Source organism: Aquarana catesbeiana, linkage group LG05, assembly GCF_042186555.1.
Source record: "Aquarana catesbeiana isolate 2022-GZ linkage group LG05, ASM4218655v1, whole genome shotgun sequence".
NCBI classification, from domain to species: domain Eukaryota; kingdom Metazoa; phylum Chordata; class Amphibia; order Anura; family Ranidae; genus Aquarana; species Aquarana catesbeiana.
In genome coordinates, this window is record NC_133328.1 from 81336246 (window position 1) to 81356201 (window position 19956).

The 19956-nt window shown below is 42.8% G+C and overlaps 1 protein-coding gene across 1 annotated transcript in view; it reads left to right on the top strand.

Annotated features, from left to right (window-relative positions):
* Positions 1-19956, top strand: part of LARP4B (La ribonucleoprotein 4B) — a 176733-nt gene that overhangs the window by 141570 nt on the left and 15207 nt on the right. The window contains exons 10-16 of the mRNA XM_073632734.1: positions 4747-4857; positions 7650-7703; positions 7789-7998; positions 8378-8484; positions 14926-15174; positions 16228-16273; positions 19260-19424. Coding sequence (XP_073488835.1) covers positions 4747-4857; positions 7650-7703; positions 7789-7998; positions 8378-8484; positions 14926-15174; positions 16228-16273; positions 19260-19424 — 942 coding nt within the window. The remainder of the gene's footprint in view (positions 1-4746; positions 4858-7649; positions 7704-7788; positions 7999-8377; positions 8485-14925; positions 15175-16227; positions 16274-19259; positions 19425-19956) is intronic.

The following is a 19956-nucleotide window of genomic DNA, read 5'->3' on the forward strand; positions in this document are numbered from 1 at the left end:
TTCATTTATAGACTCAGTAGTAAGGCCTCTGTGAATGGAGTGGCGTGCAGAAAGAGCAGGCATAGTCAGGCACTCTAGATGGATGCCTGTCACAGCTACCGCAACTCGGTTAACCCCCTCTGAGCCGAAAGATTATGGCCTGCAGGGATTAAGAGGAAGATTTCTACTAAACTAGGATAAAGCAGCACAAGGGACACATCAAAAAAGATAGTAAGTTATGTCCCTTGTGCTGTGGTGTTTTTTTGGGGGGGTTTTTTTGTTTTTGTTTAACAATGAACATGGTGCTTACAGTGGTCAACTTTTACTTTTATTCATGTAAAACCTTTATCCCTAAAGGAAAAAAACTGTTGCTGTAATTGCTTAAAAGTGCTAGCAATTAGGGTTGTGCTGATACCAGACTTTTATCGTCGAGTACCGATACTTTCAGTCAAGTACTCACTGATGCCGAGTACCGATCCCTATGCAGTGCAGTTTGAACCTATACAAAATGAATGGGCTCAAATCGCACTGCAAAGAAACGCATGCAATTTGAGCAGGAATGTAGTACGATTCCTGTCCAAATCGCATGAGGTTTCCCGCACCGCTCTTGTGTGAATCCAGGCTGAAGTCACTGTGACAATCCTGGGTTCACACAGGAGCAGTGGGGGAAACCGCATGTGATTCGCCAGATCACCAGGTGAAAATAATGGGGGGGAATCTTAAACTGTAAGATCTATTAAATTGGTAAGCTGCAATGTTTTTGATTTGTTTTGGGGCTTAATACCACTTTAACAAGCAGCCTGGCAGGTCAGGAGAGGTAGAGGGGATGAATGAGGCCCACCCCACCCCCCCAACCTGAATCATACCAAGCCACATACCCCCAACATGAGGGGGGGGGGGTACACTCTGGGGCAGGGGTGTTCTGCCCCCACCACAAAGCACCTTGTCCCCATGTTGATGGGGGGAAGAGTCTTTTCCCCACAACCCATCTTGTGATGTCATAATCTGGTGCATGCTGGGTCAGTAACGTCACAAGGGGGCATGCCACCAGGTGACTTAGCCAGGTGGCCCAGACCTTACCTATATAAGAACTGTCAAGCGACGAAGCCTGCAGTAGGTGGCCAACCTTTTATGGACGGTGGGAGTGGTGTGTTTTCTTTATCGTACATCACGGGACACAGAGCCACAGTAATAACTGTATGGATTCTATGGCACCTTCAGGCACACAGGAAGTTCAATTCCCCATATAACCCCTCCCCTTACCGGGAGTACCTCAGTTTTTTGGCCAGTGTATGAGGTTGTTGGGGAAGATGGTTGCTTCATTCGAAGCGGTTCCCTATGCTCAGTTCCATTCGAGACTGTTGCAAAACAGTATCCTATCGGCCTGGAACAAGAAGATTCAGGCACTAGACGTTCCAATGCGTTTGTCGCCAAAAGTGCCCCAGGGCCTTTGTTGGTGGAGGATATCCGAGAATCTGCAGAAGGAGAAATCCTTCTTACCGGTTATCTGGAAGGTGGTAACAGATGTCAGCCTTTTAGGTTGGGGAGCAGTCCTGGAAGAAGCGTCTGTCCAAGGCAAATGGTCCATAACCGAAAGGACCTTGCCCATCAACATTCTAGAGATTCGGGCAGCGTGTCTAGCCCTAAGGTCAGGTTGCAGAATTCTCCTGTCAGGATTCAATCCGACAATGCCACAGCAGTGGCTTATATCAATCACCAAGGGGGCACCAGAAGTCAGGCAGCCCAGGGAGAGATAAACCATATCCTAAGCTGGGCAGAAAAACATGTGCCGTGCATATCGGCAATCTTTATTCCAGGGGTAGAGAACTGGCAGGCAGACTACTTAAGTTGCCAGCAGTTGTTCTCAGGGGAATGGTCCCTTCTCCCCGACATCTTCCTGGCTATATGCCAAAGATGGGGGATCCCGGATGTAGATCTGTTTGCGTCCAGGTTCAACAACAAAGTTGACAACTTTGTGTCAAGAACAAGGGATCCACTCGCATGAGGAACAGATGCGTTGGTGACCCCGAGGGATCAGTTCTCACTGATTTATGCATTCCCTCCTATTCTGCTGCTACCTCGACGACTTCGCAGGATCAAGCAGGAAGGAAGTCTGTAGTTCTTGTGGCCCAGAAGATCTTGGTATGCAGAAATAGTAAAGATGGTGGCAGGGACCCCATGGACCGTACCACCAAGTCTAGACTTGCTATCGCAGGGACCAGTGTTCCATCCTACTTTACAAACACTAAATTTAACGGTTTGGCTATTGAAACCCACATTCTAAAAAATCGTGAGCTTTCAGGCTCAGTGATACCTACCTTGATTAATGCAGTCATTTATTGTAGCATCTGGAAGGCATATGTATCTTGGTGTGAATCCAGGGGTTGGCATCCTAGGAAGTATGTCATAGGTAGAATTCTTGCCTTTCTGCAAATGGGGCTAGAGATGAAACTGGCCTTGAGTACTATCAAGGCCAGGTCTCGGCCTTATCAGTATTGTTTCAACGTCCGCTTGCTTCGCATTCTTTGGTCCGAAGCTTTATACAGGGAGTAACGCGGCTTAAGCCACCGGTTAGAACACCCCTGAACACTTGGGACTTGAATTTAGTTCTGTCGGCATTAGAGCAACAGCCTTTTGAGCTGATACAACATATTCCTTTGGTCCTTTTGACAAGGAAGCTAGTTTTTCTGGTAGCCATTTCTTCTGCAAGAAGGGTATCAAAGTTGGCAGCTCTTTCTTGTAAATGGGCCATATTTAATCGTTCACAAGGTTAGAGTAGTATTGCGTCCTCATCCTAGCTTTCTGCCAAAGGTGGTTTCAGGTTTTCACCTAAACCAGGATATTGTTTTACCTTAATTTTTTCCAGAACCCTGTTCTAAAGAAGAAAGGTCACTACATTCTTTGGATGTAGTGAGAGCAGTCAAGATCTATTTGAAGGCGACTGCTCAGATTCGGAAAACAGATGTTTTGTTCATGTTGCCTGAAGGTCCTAGGAAAGGACAGGCAGCATCGAAATCCACTATTGCCAAATGGATTCAACAGGTAATTCAAGCTTAAGGCTTGAAGAGAAAGGTTCCACCTTTTCAGGTCAAAGAGCACTCCACCAAGGCTGTTAGGGCTTCGTGGGCAGTGGATCAAATCTGCAAGGCCACAACCTGGTCTTCAGTCCATACATTCACCAGATTCTATCAGGTGGATGTAACAAGGCATAAGGATATCGCCTTTGGGCACAGTGTGCTGCAGGCAGCGGTATAGGTCCTCAGGTCTGATTGCACCCTACTTTTGTTTGTCCCCTCCCCTCAGGTGGCATTGCTCTGGGACATCCCATACAGTTATTACTGTGGCTCTGTGTCCCATGATGTACGATAAAGAAAATGGGATTTTTATAACAGCTTACCTGTAAAATCCTTTTCTTGGAGTACATCACGGGACACAGAGGTCCCACCCCTCTTTCTGGTTACACGTGTATTGCTTTGCTACAAAACTGAGGTACTCCCGGTAAAGGGAGGGGTTATATGGGGAATTGATCTTCCTGTCTAGGGTGTGCCAGTGTCCATCACCTGAAGGTGCTGTATAACCATACAGTTATTACTGTGGCTCTGTGTCCCGTGATGTACTCCAAGAAAAGGATTTTACAGGTAAGCTGTTATAAAAATCCTTTTTTTTTTTTTTTTTTTTTCCTTTTTTCCAGTGATTACATAAGTTCATTGTAACAGAGTAGGCATTTTTTACTCTAAAAACTTTGAATGTAATAGGTATGTGGAACATGTGCCTACCTAGTTCTCATTGCACAGAAAACTGAATGCAGTCAGCGCTATGATACATTGGTCTGAGCTGATATGGGATGATTATTGCAGCGCAAGGTAAAAATTTTGTGTTTGCAGTAGGGGTGCACCGAATGGGGTTTTTTGGTGCCGATACTGAAAATAAAAAATACACTAGGCCGAAAACCAATACCGAAAATTATCGATAACGAAACTTATTTTTAAAAAAAAATATTTTTATACAGGAGATGGTTAGAGACTGGGGACATGGTACAGGAGATCAATGCAGCCTCACAAGTGCCCGTCAGATGCAGCCAGCCTGTGTCCCCATTGCAGCAAGCCAGTGTCCCCACCTCACAAGTGCCCGTCAGATGCAGCCAGCCAGTGTCCCCATTGCAGCCAGCCAGTGCAGGGGAAGAGAGAGGATAGCTGTCGCCTTGTTGATTTGAGCGTCAGGAACATCACAGCTTTCATTTCAATAGTTGTGTGTTCCTTGCTGCGCGCTGTCACATACAGCCCCTCCTCTTTGTCCGGGCACTTTGATAGACAGATCAGCCGTCTAATCCTGGGACGGGTGCTCTGTCTATCAAAGTTCCCTGGACAAGGGGGAGGGGCTGTATGTGACAGCGCACAGCGGGGAACACACAGCTATTGAAATGAAAGCTGTGATGTTCCCGGCGCTCAAATCAACAAGGCGGCGGCTCTCCTCTCTTCTGAGCTATAGGACACCCCCATGATGGGCGGCACCAGGGGCGGGGGGCGGAACCCCGTCCAGGCCCCGTCCCATTTTCGACTCCAAGGCAAAAGGCCATTTTCGGCCGATATGTTTCGGCGGCCGAAATTTCGGTGCATCCCTAATTTGCAATTTTGTGTGGTATTTCTGTATATAAAGTATTACAAGAGCTTATGTTTTATGGGTGCAGGTTTTTCAAGTGAAATATCCCCTTTATTGTGCAACAGCTTTACCATACACGGTTACTTTTTTGGTTTGCTGTGTTTTTAGGATGTAGAAGCCCTCTTCAAAGGCGAGAACTTGCCGAAATTTGTTAATTGTGAGTTTGCCTATAATGACAATTGGTTCATCACTTTTGAATCAGAAGCTGACGCACAACAGGTAATTCATATTTCCACTGCTGGTTTAGAATTTGTCTTTGCTCTTTTTCTGTGTTTTTAAGTTTGGTTCTGTGTGCATCAATGAGTTTTCTGCACTGTTAATAGATTTCAAAGAATATGTCTGTTATCAAATTGTGGTACCAGTGTAGCCCAGTGGAAATCATTTAACAGATCATCCCTTATTAAAAATGTATGCATGGGAAGAGAAATTGTCCCTTAAGGCCTATGAATGTGTCCCATAGGAAACCAGATTAAATGAACTTTAAGTGAGTTTCTGCAAAAAGCTCCAAAAACCGCATGGGTGAACCAGGCCTGAATGTCATAAAATATGGGCCCTATGGTATCTTGGATCTTTCAGTTTAAATCCGCTTAAATACAGGTGCATCAAACCAAAAGGTGTGCACAAGGTTTTTTACCTTAATGCATTCTATTCAACCATCCCCCCCCCCCCCCCCCCCCCCCCCAATGCTTACCGGAGTCCCCTCTCGATCCAGCGATGTCCTCGAGAGCCTTGCCTCTCTGGGGAACTCGCACTCCTGATTGGCTTTTGGCAGCAGCAAGAGCCATTGGCTCCTGCTGCTGTCAATCACAGCCAGTGAGCCAATAGGAGGGGGTGGTGAATGGACACACAGAACCGTGGAAGCGATTCTGCTTGGGTGCCCCATAGCAAGCTGCTTGCTGTGGGGGCACCCGGCAGGAGGGAGGAGTCAAAAGTGCCAGCCTGGGTCCCGAGAAGAGAAGGATTTGGGCAGCTCTTTGCAAAACCTTTACACAGAGCAAGTAAGTATGACATGTTTGTTATTTTTAGAAAAAAAGGGGCTTTAATATCGCTTTAAACTGAAGTTAAACTTTAGGCCTTGTTCACACCATGGTGCAGAGATGTCAGTTCTTCTGTATGCGTTCTGCAAGTGCACAAAAAAACTGTTCTCTATGTGCCCTGTTCACACCATGATACGGTATCACGTTCAATGTGTATGCAGTTTTCTGCCTGGAAAAAACTGACATGACATCACTGGTGTGAACAGGGCACATAACTGACGGGCATGAAAACTAATGTGAAGCTGATGTAAACTCGTGTCTCTGCAAGTGAAATCTGCTCGATTTTTCCCATCTGTTTTCATGCACATATGTTGTGAACAAACCCTAAAAGTGTACCCAGCACCACATATATTTTTATTCATTCTAACCACATGCATAATGTGCAACTTGTTACTGAGATCCTTGTGCTCCCTCAAATGCCTTCTGCTGTTCTCTTCAGGAGGATGGCACCAATTTTTGTTCAGGCATCAATTTCTGGATGGAGGTACTAGCTCAGAGATGACACATTCATGAACTATATATCTAGTTTCAGCTGCATGAATAGTTTATTTAACAAAGTGTGTGTTTTGTCTTTCTGGGGTCCAGCTCTGTAAGACCCCTTTCACACTGGGGCGGGCGTAGGGGGTTTTAGCGTCGCTTTACCGCTGTTAAACCCCCTTCACCGCTTTAAACCACCACTAGCGGCCGAAACCCACGCTAGCAGACGAAGAAAGGGCTAATAGCACCCGTCCAATGGGCAGGTGCACACCGCTCCCGCACCGCCTCCAAGATGCTGCTTGTAGGACTTTTTTTTCCCGTCCTGCAAGCGCACCGCCCCAGTGAGAAAGCACTCGGGCTTTCACACTGGGGTGGCTTGAGAGGTGCTTTACTGGCACTATTTATAGTGTTAAAATGCCTGAAAAGCGCCCCTGTGTGAAAGGGGTCTTAAAGTTCCAGGACAGACAGAGGGATAGAGCACATTGACAAGTCTATTCTTTTAGCTCCACTGCTGATGGGCAGCTGAAAGGCCCCTTTTCACACGGGCTTTCCGATCAGGTCCACCTGTCAGTTTTTCAGGCAGACCTGATCGGATCCTCCATTCACTCCTTTGGAGCAGCAGATGTCAGCAGTGACATGCCCGCTGACATCCGCCACTATCCGATCCTCTCTGTGAAATCCAGACAGAATAGTGACCCTATTTTCCATCCGTCTGGCAGATTGGCTGAAAACGGACAGGCGGTACGTTTTCATCCGATCTCCCCTTAGAGGAGCTCAGCACAGTGAGTGGAGACGGACCGGTCATCAGCCTGCTCAGCAGGGATCAGCGGAGCAATCCCCCGCTGAGCAAAGCTGAGTCTGCCGGTCAGACTTCCTGTGTGAAAGGACTCTAAGCATGAAAGCAGCAACTTGTTCAGCACAACCTGCTCCTGCTTATCTTGTTCCATCCTAGTAAAACTGCCCGGCAAGGAGGATGGAATGAAAACATGCTGCTGATGTGGTAGCAAGCATGGAATGTATGAATTGCTGACAGAAATTTGGTTAAGTGTAAACAAAAGGAAAATCCTAGATGATGCTTGGTACACACTGTTTTTCACTGGGCTGATGGAAAAAAACAGATCGCTATACTAACACAAGTGATGTTAGTACAGTAATCTCCCCCGCTGTGCTGTTCTGACAGGGGTATTACTCCTCCCCCCTTTCCAGGATGCACTGATCAGCACTTGCAGCCACTGACTGCGAATGCTGATTGGATGCAGGTCGGCTGCTGGTTTTCCAGCATGCCCGTTTTAGAAGCTGGACAGGCTGCTGTACACACTGGCTGAATGTCAGCCAATTTCTGTCGTACCGCGTACGAGCAAACCAATACACTGTTGCATGCTCCTCCAAAAAACTTGCGCATTTTCAGCGTATTAAATGAAGGAATTTACTATGTGGTTCCTATTTTTGCTTGTGAGTTTGTACATATGACCATGTTTTTCTGTGGGTCTCTTTTAGGCCTACAGATACCTGAGAGAAGATGTGAAGACATTTCAAGGGAAACCTATAAAGGTAACAATTAATCCTGATTTAAGAATACCTGACTAATTTGTTGCTACAAAGCTCTCTGATCTGTATAACTTCCCTTTCTTTTTAGGCGAGAATAAAAGCGAAGCCAATAGCGATAAACACTTTTTTGCCAAAGAATGGTTTTAGACCTTTGGATATGAATCTGTACACACAACAACGCTATACGACATCATTTTACATACCTCCGCTGTACAGTCCACAGCAACAGTTCCCACTTTACAGTCTCATTACCCCACAGACCTGGTCTACAGCACACAGCTACCTGGACCCGTCACTGGTATGTGCCCTGCATCTTAACCACAGTTCTTTTTGTCTGTCCTTTTTGAAAAAAAAGCATTTATGGGTGACTGAATTATTTGTGACACCTGCAAACAATCTTTACTTAATCTTTCTTTCACCAGAATGCTATTGGTTTTAGTTCAGGAGTATAACCACATTTTTGGTGAGCTGTAATTCGCAAACCTTTTAGTAATCACAACGTATTTAGAACCTGCTTACCCCCACCATCTTAGGTTGCAAGTCTAAACCTTAGGATGGAGGTGAAGTTGAGGGTTGGGAGATAGCAGCATAATGGATATGTTATCAGTACTGTACACTGTATATGTTAATATGTAGCTTTGATTGTTAAGTAATGCTTTGATGTATGTTTTTGTTAGGTAACACCGTTCCCCAATACTGGATTCATTAATGGGTTTACATCTCCTAATTTCAAGCCAGCAGCATCACCTTTAACGTCTCTGCGACCTTACACACCCAGGAACAGGCAAGTGGAGCTGCCCTCTGCGAACTTTCTCACCAATCTTCAGTATGACAGTATTTAAGTCAGCCATATTAGAGATCGAGATCATTTGTTTCCAACCAAAACTTTTTTTTTTTTGGATTGGTGAGGAATGAGTTTTTGAAAGTGTCCAATATAATTATCATACTGGTTGGGGTTACAGAAAAATATGAAAATGAAGAAGCCATAGGTTTTAATCCTTCCTGTCATACAGTGTGTTTTATATAATCTGTGTCCCCTTTTGGAATGATTTCCAGCCTCATGGATTGACCACTTTGGCTCTCACACCTGTTTACCCCTTATGGACCAGAGCAATATTTTTGCTAAGAGCCTGTTTAATCGGCAATAATTTTTTCATTACTTAAAGGGCAAGTCCACCCTAACACTAAAATCTCTACATCCACAGACATCCACGATCTAACACTAACCTATCTAGCCCTGTAAAGAAGAAATCTGTATTATACCTTTTTTGAAGCTGATCCAGTCCTGTCTCCAGTGGTGGAAGCTCTGTAGAGAACAAAGCCCACAACGGCTGTGAAATGAACGGGAAGTGACGTCACCTATAGACTTACTATGGGGCTTCCGTTGCAACCGCCTCCACAGCGAAGCCGCGGCTGACAGCTCAGCCTGGGATCGGGGTCGGATCGGCTTCAAAAATGCTATGTATACTGATCTAATCTTCACAGGGTTAGATAGGTTAGTGTTAGATCATGGATGTCTGTAGATGCAGGGATTTTAGTGTTGGGGGGGACTTATCCTTTTCAAGATAACAACATAATACATGCATTATATAAAATCTTTTTAATCCTGGGCTTGGGTATGAATGTGGCTGCTACCTTCCCTAGGAACTCCACTAGTGAAGTATTTATATAATATATGCGTGTAAAGGGGTGAGATGGCGCTGCCAAAGAAATTCACAAGTGTAGTGACCATGTGTGGTCAAATAAAAAAACCTGATGTGTGCTACCACAGTGCATAAACCCTTGTATCTGTGCAAACCCTTATCATAAAGTACAAATCAGACTCTGCCTGTTCAGGTACATTCAGGCCTGAATGTACCTGAACAGGCAGAGTCTAAATTATGTGAAGAGAGCTGGCTAGGGGGTGGAAAAACCCTATATTCTTTTGTGTTTTGCTGCCTGTACCCCCTAAACCTTGTTCTGGATGGTGTGGAAGTGGCCAACCCTGAACCGACGCTTGATATCTCATGATTTAACACACCATGGAGGACAACAAAAAATTTATACTCAGCGCTGCCTCTCTAAACCATAAATGTACATATACTCGTATCAAATATGTGTCATATGACAACATGTATAGCAAAGTGCCAATATAGTGCAAAAAAAAAAGTGCATTCAATAAAGTTCAAAAAAGTGCAAAATAAGATGCAATCAATAAAGTTCATCAAGTGTGAGGTATAGGGCTGGTGACACGTTGATGTAATCTTGGTGACTTCCTGTGCTCCCCTCCTGGATCCCCACTCACCAGATAAAGATAATAAATACACCTGTGTATATCAAGATGGTGTCTCCTGTCCAGCAGATATGTAGATTGGTTGTGCCTCAGAGAATGGAATCTCCTCTCCTCTACCACTTGATGTAGATCCTACATACTTGGTCAAAGACGATCGGGGTAGTAAAGTTTGGACAAGTGAAGAAAAGAGGGCATATAGTGTAATACTGCAAGGTTTATTAAAAGGTTTAAAATCATTACACTTACATCAGAATCTTTAAAATGTGCAAAAATTGCCCCCTTGGCATCCAAACAGCCTTCACAGATTATCCTTAGCTTGACATGTTTCGCCCCTCCCATTGAGCGTCATCAGAAGCTTATGGAGTCTGTGGTTGGCTGTCTTATATACTTTAAGTACCACCTACTACACCCAATGACTCCCACTACTCTCATTGATGGCGCAGTATGAAATTGTCCTCATGTCCGGTTTTCACCGGAAGTGACGTATCCGCCGAGACCGGAAGTGATCAGCGGCGCAGGAAGTGATGTAATCTTTGTTGACAAAAAGGTAAACACCAACATCCTACTTCCTGAATTAACAGGGAGTGATCAGAGGCCATCTAGTGTTAGTAATTCGGTATTACATTAAAAACAGATCATGCTATATTACATTATGTGAACCATTATGACAATAACAGTATACTCCATATGAAGAAAAATATATAGATAGTTAAATAATTGGGAATGATATAATGAAGGCCTGGTCTAGCAAATAATGAAACAAAATTTAAATAAAGAAGAAATGAAAATGAAATGAAAATAAAATTAAAATTAAATTTAAAATAAAATAAAGATAAATAAAAATAAAATTCAAATGAAAATAAAACAAAATGAAAATAAATAAAATAAAATTGAAATAAAATAAAATTGAAAATAAAAATAACAAAAATAAACAGTCAAAAATTACTAATAAAACAATTGGGTCCACATTTGACCCTTTCGGTGTTAAGGACTGTAATTTGTATATCCATTCAGGCTCTTCTACTGGACACCACGATCCAAGGCAGATCCAATTACTTGTGCTTTACCCCTGCAGGGGTGTAGCTATCTGGTGAGTGTGGAACCGAGAGGGGAGCACGAGGGCTATTCACTTTTCTGCACAAGAGCTGTGATCTGATCAATTTTGCTGCCCAAGTCACCTTGGAATTCTGCACAAGTCACTTATAAGGACAATATTTGCATTTAGCCACTTTGGAAAGCTTTTTCAAGGACAACTGTGTATGTGTGTGTGTATGTGTGTGTGTGTGTGTATGTATATATATATATATATATATATGTGTCATTTTTCACTGCCATTTTACACATTTAACCACTTAAGCCCCGGACCATTTTGTCAAAATTGCGCCCGCTCGTGCAATGGTGTCAAACTTTTACCCTTAAAAATCTCCATAGGCGACGTTTAAAAAATTCTACAGGTTGCATGTTTTGCATTACAGAGGAGGTCTAGGGCTGGAATTATTGCTGTCGCTCTACCGGTCGCAGCGATACCTCACTTGTGGTTTGACCACCGTTTTCATATGCGGGCGCTACTCACGTATGCGTTCGTTTCTGCGCGCGAGCTCGTCGGGACAGGGTGCTTTAAAAATTTTTTTTTCTTTTAATTTTTCTTATTTATTTTATTTTAATTATTTTTTCACTGTTTAAAAAAAAAAAAAAAAAAAATTTGGATCACTTTTATTCCTATTACAAGGAATGTAAACATCCCTTGTAATAGAAAAAAGTATGATAGGTCCTCTTAAATATGAGATCTGGGGTCAAAAAGTCCTCAGATCTCATATTTACACTAAAATGCAAAAAAAAAAAAAAAAAGTTTAAAAAAAAATGACAAAAAAATATGCCTTTAAGACATATGGGCGGAGCTGACGTAATGATGTCGCTTCTGCCGTCCTATAGTATGGAGACGGGTGGGCACCATCTTAGCCTCACCCGTCTCCATACCGAAGAACTGACAGGTCCTGATCGCCTCCGCAGCTACCGACTGCTCCGGTAAGCGTCGGAGAGCGGCGGGGGGTAGGACCTCTCCCGCCGCCGATAACGGTGATCTTGCGGTGAATCCGCCGCGGAGGCCACCATTATCAGAAACACGACCGGCTCCTGTAAAGATGGATACCTCGGTTTTGGCAGCAGCTGCTGCCGTTACCGAGATAACCTTCTTAAAAGTGCCGATGTATATGTACAGGAGCCGGTCGGTAAGTGCACGGTCGTGTGATGTGGCCCCCGAGCAAAATTGACGTCCTTTTTTTTCCCCACAAATAGAGCTTTCTTTTGGTGGTATTTGATCACCTCTGCGGTTTTTATTTTTTGCGCTATAAACAAAAAGAGCAACAATTTTGAAAAAACGCATTATTTTTTGCTCTAATAAATAGCCCCAAAAAATATATAAAAAAAATATTTTTTTTCCTTAGTTTAGGCCGATACGAATTCTTCTAGATATATTTTTGGTAAAAAGAAAAACGCAATAAGCATTTGATTGGTTTGCGCAAAAGTTATAGCGTCTACAAAATAGGGGGATAGTTTTATGGCATTTTTATAAATTTTTTTTTTTTTTTACTAGTAATGGCGGCGATCAGCAATTTTTATTGGGACTGCGACATTATGACGGACAGATCGGACACTTTTGGCGATATTTTGGGACCATTCACATTTATACAGCGATCAGTGAGATTAAAAATGCATTGATTACTGTGTAAATGTGACTGGCGGTGAATGGGTTAACCAGGAGGGGGCGCTGCAGGGTTTAAGTGTGTCCTAGGGAGTGATTCTAACTGTAGGGGGGATGGGCTAAGTGTGACACAACACTGATCACTGCTCCTGATCACAGGGAGCTGTGATCAGCGGCAGTGTCACTAGGCAGAACGGGGAAATGCTTGTTTACATCAGCATTTCTCAGTTCTTCCGCTCCGTGAAACGATCGCGGGTATGCCCGCGGACATCGAGTCTGCGGGACCTGCAATCACACTCACGGAGTAGCGGCACACACGCGACGGCAAATTTAAAGGGACGTACCTGTACGCCCATTTGCCTGTCCATGCCATTCTGCTGTGGTAAATGTTCGTGCGGCAAGCGGTTAAATATCACTATATCATTTTAAGTTTACCCGAGGAATTGTTGATGTTTGGTACATTTGTACTTTATGATAAGAGTTCGCACAGATACGAAGGTTTATGCACTGTAGCACACATCAGGTTTTTTTATTTGACCACACGTGGTCACTACACTTGTGAGTTTCTTTGGCAGCGCCATCTCACCCCTTTACACGCTTATATTCTAGTAATACATACATTGTTTTTTAAGGTAAAACCAGGCTTTCTTTTTGTGAATATTGTCCTGCTACAATTAAAAGTAATAAAACTAAACAAAAGGCATTTTTCCTTTTTTAAACAGTGTTAGTTTAAAGATAGTGTTACTGCGCATAAAGTGTGCATTTTATTCTGTATTTTGTCCTGTTTAAAACAACACTAAAATTAAGATTTAGGTACAAAGCATTGCAAAGTTATTTACAAATGAAGTAGTGTTGTTTTTTTTTTTTTTCTTCAGTTTTGTTTTTTTTTTTTTTTTTTTTTTTTTTGTGTGTGATGCATGTAAATATATGTAAAAGGTGTAAAAATATTAATGAACAGGGCATACAAAAACAGAAATAAGTTTAACTGCTAGTTAATAAAATAGAAGAAAAAATCACCTGGAAAATTACAGTTGAACGGAGGAGAATACAGGGTTAATTAGTGCTGATAAGAAAGGTTCAACAGAGGAACATTTAATTGGAGAGAAACTATTTTTTTATTTTTTTTTTCTTGTCAAGTTTGCTTTAACACTCTATCTGCAGATCGATGTTCATCCCTTTGATCTGTGGATGAAAAATACAGAAAGCTACAAATTATGCAATGTTTAAATGTAACTTTCTATATTCCCATCTGAGCAATGTTGTTGATAAATCATTGCCAGACTGCTTTTTTTATTTATTTATTTTTTATTTTATTTTTTTGACAGCTCCTGCTGCCGACCTTGCTGGGTACTGGGACAGGGAAGGATCCCGGCAGAAGGCCTGGATGTACTAGCCGCGCCCTGTGTACAATGATGACATGTTTTTGGGCTTGTCTAGTATGCCCAGTCTGCAACTAGGTTAAAGCGGAGTTCCGCTTAAAAAAGAAAAAAAAAAGTCAGCAGCTGCTGACTTTTAATAATCGGACACTTACCTGTCCCATGGTCCAGCGATGCGGGGGATCGAAGCCCCGCTTGTCTCCCCTTCCGCTTGGCGGCGCCGGCATTGTAACTGTGGGCGCCCGGCTGTGGCTTCACAGCCGGGCACCCACTGCGCATGCACGAGCGACTCCACGTGCCGTGATTGGCTGCGCCAATCATCTGGGACCTGTGATGTGTCCCAGATGATTGACGAGGTAGGGGGCAGAGCTGATCTCCCTTCCTGCGCCGAGGGAAGTGACGTTAAGAGCCCAGGCACTGAAGGAGGCAGACTACGAGGGACCCCCTGCAACAGGCTTTTAGAGGTGAGTAAAAAAGGTATTTTCTCCAAATGTGTTTTGTTTTTTTGTTTTTGGGTTTTTTTTGGTTTTTTTATGCACATAAATGAATTTTTTTTTATTTTTTGGGGGGGGGGGGGGGGGGTGGAACTCCACTTTAAGTGTTCCACTTTGTCTTCGCCTCTGTACTTTCACACGTAGCTTCAATGGTGGCATTTGAAAGTATTATTTTACTAAAAAGGTAGTGAATGCTTGGAACAGACTTCCAGGAAAGGTAGAGAGTTAAACAGTAAGTAAGTGAATTTAAACCTGCTTTGCATATACCCAGATTTACACACTAACAAAAAAAGGCAGCCTTTACAGACCACTTGGTCTTTCTGCTGTCACTTCTCTACATTTAATTTTAGTGATTAAACATTTTACTTTAAATACTTTCTAGGAACCCTGGCAAATCCCATCTTCGGCATACAATACCAAGTACCGAGAGGGCCCCTGCACTTCTTGATGGTCCAGCTATTTTCAACTTTACTACTGATAGACTAATCAATGGTGTACGTGGGCCTCCAGCACGGCAACCCGGACAAACCAGAACAAGAATGCCGAATACAACAACATTTAAAAGGGACGTTGGTACAGGCCGTGTGGAACCTCCAACTATTGAAAACTCCACTGGTCTTGGCAGGGGGAGGTGAGTTCAGTTGTGTTTTTAGGGAATGTAAACTCCAACAATAGGCTTCTCTGATTTGCTCCTTTTTGGTCTGGTAAATATACAATTTGCAAGTGTTTTGGTTAGATCTGTTCATTTCTAGAAGTCCAGTGTTGTCTTTTGCAATTTTGCGATGTTAAGCCCTGTTCAGTTAACTTGTGTGAACTACAGAACACCTTCTCCCTTTGTTGAAAGAGAAGGATTTTCTATAGTCTTCGAACACTGTCCTATGTTGACATCACCACTGCATTGCATAGGCAATGTTCAGTGAGTAAGCATGGTCATTGTAGAACAAAGAAGCGTTATTCTGAGAGGAAAAACAGTTGTAAACAAGAGAGTATGTCTGAAAAAATAATACAAATTTGTTATGGAGTATATATTGGCACACTAACCATAAAGGACAGTGTGTTGTGATTAGCTTGCATATACACACCTGCCAGACTTTAATATTCTTCCCTCCCATATTTGCAAATATCACTTCTAGCTAGAACCACAATGACATGCATGGAAAGACAGCAGAGCTCTGTAAGGGCCGGTTCACACTGCTGCAAATTCTATTGTGAATTTGAGCCGTTGAGCGATCACTTAAATTCGCAAGTCATTTAAGTAAGATAGTTTTCCCTTAGTGCCGTTCACATTAATGCGTTGCGAATCTAAGCTGCGTACAAAAAGGCTCCTGTGCGAGTTTGATCCGTGTGTGATGCGAATTCAATGCAATATTTGCCGTAGAATCGCATTAGATTCGCCAGAACACAAAGAATTCGCAACGAAAATTTGCAGCACAATAGGATCAAAATTCGCACCGCAGCAGTGTAAACCATCCTAAAGAGCTGGCCTATAGTTTTAGAAAGGACAGTGATGCCTAAAGCGATGGGCTAGGATAGCAGGGAAGAAGAAGAGATGTCTGTTGCAACATAAAATGATCTAGTGCAAGAATCCATTCAGGTGCTTGGGGTTATGATGCACATAGCCACATTTCTTTACAGCAGGTGTATCTGTTTTAATGTATTGAATGTCTATTATATATTTCTTTAGGAAAACATCTTATGGCTTTAGGAAGAAGAGGGATGACAAGTTTGTGGTGAGTTCTAGTAAACATTTTTCAGTATGCATGCTTATTATTTTCATGCAAGAATGAATTAGATTAGAATTGGGTTGGTTTGGTGACTACTATTCGTATTAAAGAGGAAGTAAACCCTGATGGGATTTACTTTTTTGTTCTTTGCAAAGTAAAAGCATAATGTGCTAGTATGCATCACATACTAGCACATTATGTGACGCCTGCAAACGAAGCCCATGCTGTCCCTGCTGGAGGCCACATCCATGTTCACCCCTCTTCCTTTCGGGGCTACGGACTTCAGCTCTGTGACTGGTCGGAGTCACGTGACGTCACCCACCACATGCGCACAGGAGCTGCCAGTCATGGCACTTGCTAGTGGAGAAACAGCATGCAGGGGCAATGACATTGGGGCAGTACAAAGCAAATATCTCCTAAACGGCGCACATTTAGGAGATATTTACTGTACCTATAGGTAAGGCCTTATTATAGGAAAATGGAGGTTTACAACCTCTTTAAAACTTCTTAGTGATTCCAACTGCAGTAGTTCACCCTGCCTATAGCTTTACTCAGAATAGCGGTTTCAGAACACTTTTATGAATAGCGATATGATCAAACATGGTTCAAAATGATAGAAAACCCCAATTATGCAAAATATTTGCTGAAATATTTGTGTGCAAAAAGCCAAAAAACTATTTAGCATGCTGTCACAATTGTGACATAAAATTTTTCCCAGCACACTTGAGCTAACCTTCAAAAATTAAATTTAGCATACTGTAATCGAAAACCAATTTCCTACCACAACTGGTATAGGGGTGAGCAAAGTATCTTTCATTCACAAGCCAATTCCAAGTTGTGAGGCTGTAATCTGTGAAAGAATATATGTTCAATTGTAACACAAAGCTATGTTAACATGGTGCGTTTTATAAATGGTGGTTTGGATGTGTGGTCTCCTACTTTCAGTAGAGACTAAATGCCTAGGCAATTACACATGTTGTAGCACTTGACTGGAGCCTGAAGCCATATTCTCTTTTAGAAAGGTACATTTCCTTGGCGTATATTACAGGGCAGAGGCTCTTTAATCGCTGACTGAATTATATTCAGCTTTCTCCAGGTGATAATTTACTGACAAAATAGGCTGCAGGGACACCCCCTTGTATAACAATTCCCAGCAAGCTTCAGTTTTTTTCTCTTTAGGTGATGAACAAAGAGATTTTTTCTTATGCAGGTTTTCGTTCTAGCTCTTTCTTTGGATGGTCTTCCAAATTCTTCTATCAACAGACTGCCTCATAACCACTGTGGCTTTTCATTAAAGTGGAGCTTTACAAAAAATACATGCACTTACTTTTTTTTATCATCTGCAAAAAAAAAAAAATGGGTCATACTTGCCAAATCCCCCTACCAATAGTGAAGAAGCAGAAAGGGAGTGTTTATTTAATGACAATTTTGGGACAGCTTCAAAGCATAGAAACCCATCTTCAAAAATTTGGGCCAAAACCCATATGCTCGATTGAACATCTCTGGAGATATCTGAAATGGGAGAAACTGCCCAAAAATAGGTGTGCTAAGCTTGTAGCATCATACTCAAAAAGACTTAAGGCTGTAATTTGTGCCAAAGATGCTTCATCAAAGTATTGAGCAAAGGCTGTGAATACTTATGTACATGGGCTGCAATTCACAATCCGACCCTGTCCACTGCTCACATCTTAGGCATAGAAAATTTGTATGTGGGCTTTCTCAGTCGTTAGCATCTGCATCCAGGGAATGGCTGTCCTTCTGGAGGTATTTTAAGCCCTTTGTCATGTATGGGGAGTGCCAGATTTGGATTTTCTGGCATCAAGATTCAACAACAAGCTAGGCAAACTTGTTTCCAAGTCCAGGGAACCTCAGGCTTTTGCCAGGGTAGCTCTAGGGACGCTGTGGGATAAATTCAACCTGTTCTACTTCTTTCTTCCACTCCCTTGCCTATTTTGCAGGATTAATTCCTGTCCTTGAAGGTTCCAATCTGCTTTTTGGTCACTGGTTTTAAGGGCATGGCTGTTGAAACCAAAGTCCTGTGGGGCAGTGGCCTTTCCATTATTCTTTACCTTTTGAAGATTAGGAAATCTACTTCATGTAAATTCTACCATGGCATCTGGAGGGCCTAATTTGCTTGGTTTGAGTCCAGGAGCGGTTTCTACTGATTTTGTAAGTTACATGATAGTTGTGCAAAACAGACCCCTTCTCATTTCAGCTTTGGAGATTGAGGGAACAAATTCCCTCAGTCTCCTTCTCTGCAGTGGCAGGTACTCTCATGAATGACCAACTTCCTGTTCAACTGAAAGACAGTAAACACTATGCTTCAGTATTACTGAACACAGAAGTGTTTAGGTGAATAGTAGTTGTGATCAAAGCTGATTTTTCCAATTGGCAGCATTTGAGGGACTGTTCTGTTTTAGAAGTTCATGGTTACAGAAACAACTATAAGCACATAGCAGAAAAGTGGGGAATTTAGACTACAGAAGGCATACTGACATGGCCAGCTAGAATGCCTGCTGTTTGCCTTAACATCTGTGGCAGCAAAAGAGTCAAAGGAGCCTGTATCATGCTGTACTGTACTACCAGGAAAAGATTTTTGACATTTTAGTAAAATCTATTTTCCCGGAGAACAGTACAGTACTCAAGACACCCCCCCTTTCTGTTCTTGCTAGCTACAAATGTAAACTAGCTGGGTGTGTGAGGGGGATGTTAATGCAGACTTTCTTTGCTGGTGTCCGATCATTTGAAGGTAGCTGCATATAATCCAGTTGTACCGATTTACATAAGCATATATTATGTGCCTTGCCTCAGGAAAACGATTTTACTGGTTGACTACTAAGTATAGTTACAATTGAAGGAGCCAAAAAAGTGCATCTTTTGCGATTTATTGTGATTTATTGTAAGGGCCTCAAATATGCATGCACTTTCTACCTTGTTTATGGGATTTGTATACTTGAATCATTGACTTTTTTTTTTTTTTTTTCCCTTTTAGAGAGGCCAAACGCAGTCCCCTCCACCCATAAAGCCCCCATCTCCAAGTTTTGAATTGGGACTGTCTAGTTTCCCTCCTCTGCCTGGTGCTGCTGGCAATCTAAAACCAGATGACTTTTTTGAAAGCAGACTTTCAAGCTTGGTGATAAGCACATCAAAAGAAAAGGTAAGTACACCATTAAAGTGATTGTAAAGGATCATTTTTTATTTTTTAAAAATAACATATATCATAATTACCTCCACTGTGCTGCTCGTTTTGCACAGAGTGGCCCCGTACACCGTCTTCTGGGGTTCCCCGGCAGCTCTCTTGGCTCCTCCCTCATCGGATAATCCCCTAGGAGAAGCACTCTCCTGAGGGGGGTTACCTTGCGGGCGCACCCCTGAGTCCAGCATTTGCGTCCACAGACACTAATGCCTGACTCGGCCCCGCCCCCCGGCGCTCTTGTCATTGGATTTAATTGACAGCAGCGGGAGCCAATGGCTGCGCTGCTATCAATCTATCCAGTCAAGAGCTGGGACCCCCTAGGGGGACAGCACATCCCCGCTGAGGAGGAGGGCCCAGATAAGTAAAACTGGGGGGCCTGTGAATGCCAGGTGTTTACATCTTAATGCATAGGTTGCATTAAGGTGAAAAACACTATGGTTTACAACCCCTTCTAAGAATGCCTTGTAGTGTGTATATAAAACCATTATAGGCA